At 50.9% G+C, this 10967-nt stretch overlaps 1 protein-coding gene across 2 annotated transcripts in view; it reads left to right on the top strand.

The window, feature by feature from the left end:
• The first annotated feature begins 482 nt into the window (after positions 1 to 482).
• CUX2 (cut like homeobox 2) overlaps positions 483 to 10967 on the top strand; it is a 277595-nt gene continuing 267110 nt past the window's right edge. For both annotated transcript variants that reach the window (XM_027566784.1, XM_027566782.1), the window contains exon 1: positions 483 to 668. In XM_027566784.1, the coding sequence (XP_027422585.1) occupies positions 606 to 668 (63 nt within the window). In that variant the 5' untranslated portion in view covers positions 483 to 605. The remainder of the gene's footprint in view (positions 669 to 10967) is intronic.

Genomic DNA, 10967 nt, shown 5'->3' with positions numbered 1-10967 from the left:
TTTTTTTTAAGTATGCATTGCTGGGGATGGGGGATAGACAGGTGCGAGGCGAGGGTAGGCGCCCCACGTACCCGCCGCCTCCTGCCCCCGCAAACTTCCCTTTGCATTGATCAGCACGTTACGTCAGTATTGATAAGTTTGCAAAAAGCCAAAGTCAAGTGCAATCGCGCGGCACACCGACCCCGGACTTGGGGGGGGATATGCAGCGAGCGCTCCGCGGGCCCGGGAGCCGGCTGCAGGCAGGGCAGCGGCGGCGCCAGCGCCTCTCGGAAACGCTGCCTCCCCCCCACTCCTCTCCTCCCACCCCATCCCCGGCCGCCTCCCCCGGGCGGGCGCCGAGCTCCCCGCCCCGCGCCCTCCTCCCGCGCCCTCCGGGGGTCGGGGGGGGCGCACGGCTCCCGGGCCCGGCGGCGGCGGCGCGGCGGCGCCGAGGGGCAGCGGGTGGCAGGAGGCCGGGGGGCGCCCGAGGGGCCCCGGGCGGTGGCGCGCAGGGCCCGGACTGCCGGCGGCGGCCCCGGGGCTGGGGGGAGTCCAGCCCGGATATTGAGTGCAGCCATTGAGAAAAGCCAAACTCTTGTGTGTGTGCGTCTCGAATAGCCCCCAAGATGGCCGCCAATGTGGGATCGATGTTTCAATATTGGAAGCGATTTGATCTACGGCGACTCCAGGTTAGTGCGGGCAGCACCGGCCGCGCGGCCGTGGGGAGCCCTCGGGCGCGCCCTGGGCGCACTGGGGAGGTCCCCGGGAGGGCGGTCGGGAGCCCTGGGGAGGCGGGCGGCGGCTGCTGGGGCTCGCAGGGGCTCGACTGCCCGCTGCCTATCGATAGGTATTAGGAATTGATCTCGCCGCTGCTCTTTGTTCGGTTCAATCATCGATTAGCCGCTGCGACCATGGAGAAGCGCTAGTGAGCCCATGGCCCGGGGAGCGAGCCGGCGGGTGAGCGGCGGAGTGAGGCGCGAGGAAGGCAGGGTCTGCGGTTCCAGGCAGGGGGCTGCAGGCGGGACCTCGGGCAACCCCCCTTGCGCCGCACTTTGCGCGCCTCCCAACTTCGCGGCGCCCGGGGAGGCCGCGAAGCGCGCCGCGTGCCTGTCCGCGCCCGGCTGGGGCTCGGGCGAGGGAGGGAGGGAGCTGGCGGGCTGGGAGGAGGAGGAGGCGTAGGGGGGAGGCATCCGGGGTTGGCTAGGAGGCGGCTCCGCGCCCCGCCGCCCGCCAGCACCTCCGCCGCCGCCGCCCGCCTAGCTGCGCAGCCCGGACGCGCCGCCACCCGGGGGCCGCTGCTGCCGCCCCAGCCGCTACAGCCACCGCCGCCGGACTGGCCGCCTGCACCGGCAGACCTCTCCTCGTGCCGGGTTCTCGGGGTTCGTCTTTGCCTCTTGCTTTATCCCCCTCGCCAACCTCTTTCCAAGTCTAGGTGGGGACGGGCGGTGGAGATGGGCCCGGGGCGCGCGCAAGTTTGCGCTCCTGCCTCAGGGGCCTTGGAGAGCCGGGAGCTGCGCAGAGCAGGTGACTTCGGGCTCTCGGGCCCACTGGAACTTTTAAATAGGAGATTCCCTCGCTGTTTTCTGCCTCCTGCTTTTCCTCTCCGCCACTCCTCTCTTTCCTCCTCTCTCTAGTCTCTTCTTTCTCTTTTCCCTTTTCCTCCCTGGGGCGACTCCCTTCCAAACTCCAGCACTTTATCCCCGTTCCACCTTTTTCTGGGAGTCTGTGTGTCTCCTCCAGATTGGGGGTTATTCTTGCTGACCCAATAGGAGACTGGGCCGCGGGATGGAATCTCACAGAGAACTGCGCACAGAAGGCACAACGCTAGCCTCCGTCCTTTCCCAGGTGCCCCAGGATGCTCCTGACAAGCCCCCAAACCCAGGAGTCTCACCGAGGTGCGGTGGGAACAAGGGGCGGGGAAGTGGTGCTGGTTACCGGACGATTAAAGCATCCTGCCTTGGCCTTGACATTCTTGGAAGAAGGGAGAGCATCAGTCTGGAGATAAAAAGGGACCCGCTTTTTTTTTTTTTTTTTTTTAAATCCGCCTGCAAATCTCGTTAAGTTTCTTCTGATAAGTGGTTCCAGTGCCCCCCTCCTCCTGGTGGCTTCCCAACCCCCCTCCTTTCTAACCCCTCACTCCCCGCAGGCCCCCTCCTTCAAAGCCAGTGAGCTGGAGAGAAAATCGGGGCACTCAGGCATGCAGTTAATAACTGCAAGTGCCTTGCAATTCCAGGTCCTCACTCGAGTTGGGGCTACAGTTTGGTGGCCATCTGAGGCGGGCAGGGCTGTGAGCTGTGGTTGCTGTTTTAAATGATGCTAAAGTGGCCTTTCTGGAAGAGTGGGGGATGGGGGAGGGGGAGAGAGAGAGAGAGAGAGAATGGGAGAGAGAGAGTTGGGCAGCCACATTGGGCTTGGCACGAAGGCCAATGGTAATCGTATTCCCTGCTAATGTTTGTAAATGAGACCCGGGCACGGCTGGGGGACAGCGTCTTTATTTATGATTGATGTTCTGTAACATAAGGAATGACAAGAACGTGGCAGACAAGAGGAGAGGAACCAGAAGGGCTGGCGAAAGCCCTTTGCAGGGTCCTATTGTTATTCTGGGCTGGAGAAAATTTCCGCGGCGAGATTTACAGCGCTGGTATTTGCTCCCGGTTGGCCGGAATGTCAGTTAACACAATTTTCATTAGATAACTCGTTTTCAATTCGGGGAGCTTGGGCTGCAACCGGGAGGTGGAGTGAGACCTGGGCTGGGTGCTGAGGGCTGGGTGCGGCTCCCAGGGGGCTGATTTCTGAGCTGGAGTGGAGGGGGTGTTGAACCTCAAGTCTCTCCTGTCTCAGGCTCAGGGGTCTTTTGTGGAGCTGTTGAGGTCACCCAGATCTTGATTTCAGTTGGACTCCCATTGATCTGGGAACCCTTTGTTAGGGTTTTAGAAGATGCTGAGGTGAAAAAGCAAATTTGAACTGGAAAGGATGAAGATGGGGGTGGTGGAAAGCCTTGTTCAGGTGATGGGAAAATAGAGCCAGGACCTCTCCCCGCACAGGGTGTATACTTAGGGTGCAGGAGGGAGGGATATATTCATGAAAACAATGGCTGGTGTGTTTGGCACAAAAGGAGAGGGCTCTGGGGAAAGGGTTAACCTCATTTACATGGATATTAAGTGGGGGGGGGGGGTCCCTTTGGGAGTTTGAAAAGCTGTACACTTTAAGAGAACAGAGGTACATGTGGCAGCGGTGTACAAACATTGAGGCCCTCACATCTGCTGTGGTCTCCACCCTTGTCCTGAAGTGTTCAGGTTTTCCCCTGCCCAACAGGACTGCGCCCCCCACCCAGCCCCATGTTCTCACTGATGGCCTTTTTGTTGGAAACGGATTATGAGCCTAAGCACTTTCGCCTCGGATCATCTCTTGTGCATAACGCTAATGACTCCTGTGCCACACTTTTATTTTCATTTTTTTCCTTTCCCACTTTCCGTTTACAGGGGAAATAGCTAGAAAGGAAAACTTCAGCTGGCTTGTTCCAAGATCTGGGTAGGAAAGGTGGGCCCCCACTGCAGGCCCCGTGCAGGCCAAGAGCTTTGGGCTCACTTGTCCCATGGCCTCGGATGTTTGTTGAGTGTGAGGAGGTGTGTATAGCTTCAATTCAGTGGTTTCATGCAGCCTGGTCGCTGAGCGTTGGAGTGGCCAAGGCAGCAAAGGCGGCCCATGTCCCCAGGCCAGACCATGCTACCAACGCCACTCCGATACTGGCAAGAAAGGTGACCTTGTACTGGCCCATGCACAGCCCTCTGGAAGTATATATTTTTCAAATATAGAAGCAGTCTGGTTATTACTCCTTCCAGTGCCATCTCTGGACACAGTGGGGCTGTTTTCCTAGGATGGAAGTCTGTCAGCAGTCTTAATGATGGTGAAGATGCTGTGACAGTTGGTACCCTGCTCCAGGATCCCTGAAACTGCTTCCCTCTTTCTTTGCTGCTGCTTTTTGTCTCGGCTGCTGGCAGTCCAGGAAACGAGAAGAAATAAAATTCTATCCCAAAGTTAATGCTAGGCATATTTCATTTGGTTATAAGATTGCTTTATGGTGAACATTACTAATGCAGTATTTTTTTATGGCTTTTCTGTGTATAGTCGTTGTAACCGGATTCATACCTTTATGATTTTCTTTTTCTGCTTTACTTTGCCACTTTTTTAAATGATGCTCTGGGTCCAGTCTCTCGTGATATCTTTTTTTTTTTTTTCCTTCAAAGAGTGTTAATCAAGCTAACAAGAGTTGGTGCTCAGTCTGAATGCACATCTGTTTCTTGGGAGGAAAGAGGTTGGCTGGAAGGATCACACTGTACGAACTTGGGAGGAAAAGGCAAATTCTGCTTGGGGTGTGAGCCTTTAGGGAGGAAAACTGATGGGTCCTCAAATGAGATAAGCTGGACTTTTTGTAAGGAGTTTTGGAGAAACTTCTAGGAAGGCTCAATTTCTTGGCGTATGGGAGATGGGACTTGATGGAATGTTTTTCTCAGCTCAAAGTTTAGAAAAGAGCGTGGATGTGATTAAAATATTATAACCTTATGATATTCTGAAGTGCATAAATTTTACATATCAGCCACAGAGAGTTTAGACATCCATTAGAGCCTCTGACAGCTTGACTTATCTAAATGTGCTATCATTTAACAATGTGTCAAAATTCCTCTTTCTTTAGATGACAGCAGTAAATAAGCTATCAGCCCTGTTGGCGGAATCCTAACTTTGGAAACTTCGCTGTAATAGAATTGCTGCCGGGGTGGGGAGCATATGAGCAGACCAGGCTTGGTGCGGCCCAGGCCCAGGCCCGTGAGATGGACTGGCATTAGGCGAAGGCTGTGGAAGCTTGGAGCGGGAGGAGAGGGAGCGGCAGGAGACAGAGGGATGAGGGGAGATTTCTAGCAGCAGCTCTGTGAATACGACCAAACCATTGGCCAGCCCCCTGGACCCTTCCAGGTCCAACCAGCGGGTGACCCCATTCCATCTGCCTCTCCAATTCATTGCAAGCCACACCCTGTGAGCCTATTTTGCAGAAGGAGCTAGAAACAGGTGTTGAGAATTTATATAAAGAACCCAGCAGTCTTTTCTGGGCATCCCAAAATTCTGAATTTCTCAGCTCGACAGAAATTGCTTCCCAAAGACGGGCCTCTCTTTGAATGCTGGAAGAAAAATGAGCAACGTCTCATCCTTGACCGCTTTTGCTGTTGGAGGTCTCGAAGTTTCTTTTATTAATACCTGAATTCACTGTAGAAAATTGAGAAACCACGGACAAGCCTAAAGAAGCAAATAAGCGTCTCGGTGGGTTATTTCAGATGAGCACGGTGCTATTTTGACCAGAGGGAACAGCTTTTCTGATGATGGTGGTGGTTTTTTTTTTTTCTTTCCTTTTTCTTTCTTTCTTTCTTCTTTTTTTAAACTCTTCTGTTAAAGTGAGGATTCTGTCTTCGAACTTGACATTCTGTCGTGGTAACCTTTCTTCCGTCAGATAGAATTTCAAATGTGAGCACCTCAGCTGGTGCTAAATTTGATCCTGGATGATGGTCGAGGTGGCTGTCCAAAAACGATGGTTTTCTCTGTTGCTTTCTGAAAGGGCTGAATTTCTGGGGGCTTCCAGTTATCTAACTCAGACTGAGCCTGGCAGAGGTTGAGTGTGGGAAGGGGACTGAGGTAGTTGGCTGCCTTTGTTTCTGGCTTAGGAAATCAGGGTTCAGTCTTCTATTTGATTTTTCTGTCTGGGGGATGCTCTTTCTTAATGACAGTAGCTTATATCAAAGGTGTCAGGGAAGGTGGAAGTAGTAGGCAGAGGGGAAGGGCCCCAAGAGCAGCTAAGAAGTACAGTCTCTAGCACTCCTGGGTGAATCCACTAACATTCCAAGTCTCCCATTTCTTAATCCTTCACAGAGACTGGTTGTGCTCATCTGGTTCCCTGTACTCAGTTGCTGTAAAGGGAAGGATGCTGACATACTTTGTGTGCCAGTTAAATGTATTGCCTTTTCATGGCCTCAGGGCCCATTTTGGCAGTGATGAGGAGCCATTGGTCTCTCGAGCAGAATTTTCAGACAAAATCATGCCTGGAATGGAGTTCTTGGTTTCTAAGCCTTGAGGATCCCTTCAGAAAATGGTTTGTAGTGTTTTGTAGGATATGAACAATCAGTTCCTCTCATACTTAATTTAAAAATCCAGAGTCCTTTCCCCTGATTGTAAGACTCCAGGTAGTCGAGCCCCGCCGCCGTTACCCTTCTGACTTCGTCTCCAGCGTCTCTCCCCTCCTCGCTCTGTTCTAGTCACAGTGGTCTTTTGGTCCCTCAGACTCGTCAAGCACATTCTTACCTCAGGGACTTTGCACTTGCAGTTCCCTCTGCCTGGGGCTCTTTCTCCTGATCTTCCCACGGCTGGCTCCTTTGTGGTCTCACCCCAAACCCCTGAAGAAGCTTCCACTACCCTTTAATGTGCAAATATGCTTCCCCTTCTTTAAGGATGGTGTTTCCCTGAAGGTTTCAACCTCATGACCTTCCCAGGGGTGGTTTCTCTCTAGGCTATTTAGAAACCATCTAGGTCCGCCATCAGGGTTGGCAAACTTTTTCTGTGAAGAGGCAGATAATAATATGCTTTAGGCTTTGTGAACCACGTGGTGTATGTTGCAAGCACTCCGTTCTGCCACCGTGGCATGCAAATAGCCATAGACAAGAAAACTGAATGTGAATGGTTGTGTTCCAGTAAAACTTTACAAAAACAGGTGAAGGGCTGGATTTGGCCTGAAGGCCATGGTTTGCTGAGTCTGTCTACAGGTCTCTAATGATGGCAGTAGCGTGGCTGAAGTGTTTCACTTTCCAGTTAAGAGTGTTAAGGTAGATCACATGTAGTTCCAGAAACTTGTTCTCTACCCTTTCCCTCAAGAGGGAAGTAAGAGGAGCCAAGATGGTGAGGTGCCCCTGCCTAGCTTCCAGGCCTGGCTCCATCACCTATTGGCTATGTGATTTGTGGATGGGTCGCTTAACCTCTCTAAGCCTTATTTCCTTGTCTCTAAATGGAACTAATAGTAATCTCCACCTTTTAGATTGTTCTTAAAGATTAAAGCACTTTATGTGTGAAAGTGCTTAGCACAGTTTGGGACACACAGTTAGTGTCCCGTAAGTGTTTTACTTCTTATTGTTGTTGGTGTTTTTAGAGAGTAAGAGAGGAGTGAGAAAACCAAAGTAGCAGTGGATCCTGGAATTTGCTGGCCTTGCAAGCTTGTTTTAGAGATTACTGGGCACTTTTTCTCTTCTCTTTTCCTCCATTGGGGGCTTACTATATTAATATATTACTAATATTATATGTGATGTCTTATATCTTGGGAGCTCAGACTACAGAGGTTGCAGGCTGGGAGCTATGTCTGGACCATGGATGTATCTGTCCAGATTAGTGCAATATTTAAAACCACTTTTTTAAATATAAGCTTCTCAGCATTTAAAACACAGAAGATGTTACCTAAGAAATTCAGATATCCAGTATCCTGTACAAATCCAACACTCTGGCCGCGCTCGGCAGGGAATGGAGACCTAGCAAGGGCACGACAGAGGGAACCGTGGCGCAGAGACCCTGGGCTGAGGGTCTGCAGTGGATCAGACAGCTCCAGGGGCCATGAGGCGGCTACCTGTCAAGGCCACTGGCTGCCAGTCTCCAAGTGCCAAATGTCAGACGAGGCTGCATTTTCAGAAGAACCGAAAGGCCCTGACCAGCTTCATGAAGATACATGATTGGCCTGCTGTCTCTGCTTTTCCTCAGTAGCTCAGTCAACCCTCAGAGTGGGCCGGTGGCTGCCCCCTCCTTCCTCGTCCTTTCCCTATGCATCCCCTCTGCCATCCTTCAGCCGAATGAAACAGCAGTTCCAAGATACGCATTTGTCATTAAAAAGAAAGAAAGAGAAAAAAATCAATCCTCCAACCTCTTTGGCCTGAGCTGGTTGTCTGCCCCAGAAGCCCGGAGCCGAGCAGTGCTTAAGACTCTCTGAGCCGCCGTCGCTCAAACTCGACGGGGTAAGTGGCTCCCCGGGAACCATTATGGTCGATTGACTTGTCCAGCCAGCTGTTTGGAGTGTGGGTGCTGCAGACAGAGAGACCACAGGGGTCAGCAGCACAGCCAGGTCGAGTGCAGATTTCAAGTGAGGCGGTCACTCAGAGGCGCTCAGGGGCTGGGGGCAGCTATTTGACGTGTTGGTCCATTGTGGATGTCCATGGGCTCCAGGGATCTGAGGGGTGTAGTGTGGACAGCAAAATCAAGCCCTGCAGTCTCCCACTCCCAGAGATATTTAGTGAGGACTTGGGGGCCGCCTGGCTGTATCCCAGCCCTGCCACTTACCAGCTATGTGACCTTGGGCAAATCACTTAACCTTTTTGAGCCTTGGTTTTCTCTCTCATGTAAAATAGGGATGATAGTAGTATCTGCCTCCTTAAGGATTGTGGATTAAGTGAGTTAGTGCATGTAAAGTGTGAAATCTGTGCCTAGCACATAGATGTGCTATATAATGTTAATAATAATAACTGCTGTTGTCCTATACTTTGAAAATGTATTGGTTTAGCCAAAAAAATTCATTCAGGGTTTTCCATAAGATGGTGCAGAAAAACATGAACAAACTTTTTGGCCAACCCAATATATTCGCCACTCACAGTATAACTAAAAATTGTGTAAATTATAATAAGTAAATATCATAAATACTATCAGTTCAGTTCAGTCGCTCAGTCGTGTCCGATTCTTTGTGACCCCATGAATCGCAGCATGCCAGGCCTCCCTGTCCATCACCAACTCCCGGAGTTCACTCAGACTCACATCCATTGAGTCACTGATGCCATCCAGCCATCTCATCCTCTGTCGTCCCCTTCTCCTCCTGCCCCCAATCCCTCCCAGCATCAGAGTCTTTTCCAATGAGTCAACTCTTCGCATGAGGTGGCCAAAGTACTGGAGTTTCAGCTTTAGCATCATTCCTTCCAAAGAAATCCCAGGGCTGATCTCCTTCAGAATGGACTGGTTGGATCTCCTTGTAGTCCAAGGGACTCTCAAGAGTCTTCTCCGACACCACATTAAATAATAATAATATGCTGGCAATATCATGGTGAACAGGAAGACAAAGTGCCAGTCCTCACTTAGCCCACAGACAATGGAGGGGGGTGGATGCATGTATTATTGGACAACCAGGTGTGTAGTCACACACGGACATTTGATTCTGAGATAGCATGTGGCAAAAAAACTGCCTGAGTCTGAGCATCAAGGGAGCCTTCCTGGAAGAAGTGACCCTTTAGCCAAGGTGTCAAGGACAAGGTCAGGGAAAAGCATGCCTGGGAATAGCATGTGCTAATACCTTGAGGTGGGTGGAAAAACAGTGCGTGCAACGAACTGGAGGAAGGCAGTGAAGGTGGTCACAGATTCTGAGCGGCTATTGTGGTGGTGATCTAGTCGCTAAGTTGTGTCCGACTCTTGCAACCCCATGGACTGCAGCCTACCAGGCTCCTCTGTCCATGGGATTTCCCAGGCAAGAATACTGGAGTGGGTTGCCATTTCCTTTTCCAGAGGATCTTCCTGACCCAGGGATCGAACCCAGGTCTCCTGCACTGCAGGAAATTTCTTTACCAACTGAGCCAGGAAGCCTTGTTAGACCCACCTTTATCCTCACTCTTGGCATCTGTCAGTTGGGAGTAAGGATGAAGTATAAAATAAGATTATTTAGCACATGTTTGGCCTGGAGTGAATCCAAGAAAAATACTCAAACACCATATCAGCCTTTGTTGTTCAGTTGCTAAGTCCTATCTGTCTCATTGTGACCCCATGGACTACAGCACGCCAGTCTCCTCTGTCCTCCACTATCTCCCAGAGTTTGCTTAATTCCTGTCTGTTGAGTTGGCGATGCTATCTAACCATCTCATCCTCTGCCAGCCCCTTCTCCCTTTGCCTTTATCATTTCCTAGCATCATAGTCTTTTCCAATGTATTGGCTCTTTTTATCAAGTGGCCTAAGTATTGGAGCTTCAGCTTCAGCAACAGTCCTTCCAGTGAATATTCAGGGTTGATTTCCTTTCGGATTGACTGGTTTGATCTCCTTGCAGTCCAGGGGACTCTCGAGAGTCTTCTCCAGCACCACAACTTGAAAGCATCAATTCTTCCATGCTCAGCCTTCTTTATGATTCAACTCTCACATCGTACATGACTACTGGAAAAACCATGGCTTTGACTATACAGACCTTTGTTGGCAAAGTGATATCTCTGCTTTTTAATATAGTGTCTAGGTTTCTCATAGCTTTCCTTCCAAGCCTTAAGTATTGCTTTTATTTTTTAACAAGGTATTCAGCCCAATTCTTGCTCTGTTGCAAAATATGCCCAGTTCCCCAACTTCTGTTTATCTTGGAATCATGGCACTGGGCCATCAGGATGCAAATCCCAGTTCTGCTTCTTCCTAGCTGTGTCCCTTGGGTAAGTTAGTTCCTCTTTCTAAGATTTGGTTTTCTCAGCTGTCAGGTGGATATAATAATGGTACCTCCCAGTGGTGGCCCTGAGAAAGCACCTTGCAGATCTTTGTCTATAAGGAGTGTGATGGGCAGGTGGCACCAGATCCTGCCCTTGAAGATCACCCGCAACTGCCACAGCCAGGGACTGAGTGTAATAGGGACTAAGAGCAGACTGGTTCCTGGGACACATGGGATTCATTTGCAGGCTCTGGACTCCTCTGCAGTCTAGGGTGCTTCCACTAACCAGCCAACCTTACCAACTTTCCTTCCTTCTCTCACTCACGCCCTCCCTCCCTCTCTCTATTCTGGCTCCCTCCTGCAGGGTGTGGGTATTGATCCTGATAAACCTCTTTGTCTTGTAATCCTGACTTTGTATCTTCTTCTCAAAGGACCATGCTTTCCTACAGGAAAGATGAAATGAGGTTTGGCCATCTACCTAAGGCACCTAGTGCATAGAGAGTGCCCAGTTGAGGTATCTTTTATGTCTTGTTGGGAG

Source organism: Bos indicus x Bos taurus, chromosome 17 (assembly GCF_003369695.1).
Source record: "Bos indicus x Bos taurus breed Angus x Brahman F1 hybrid chromosome 17, Bos_hybrid_MaternalHap_v2.0, whole genome shotgun sequence".
In the NCBI taxonomy this organism is placed as follows: Eukaryota; Metazoa; Chordata; class Mammalia; order Artiodactyla; family Bovidae; genus Bos; species Bos indicus x Bos taurus.
The sequence above is the reverse complement of the archived record's forward strand: the minus strand, read 5'-3'. Positions and strand labels throughout refer to the sequence as shown.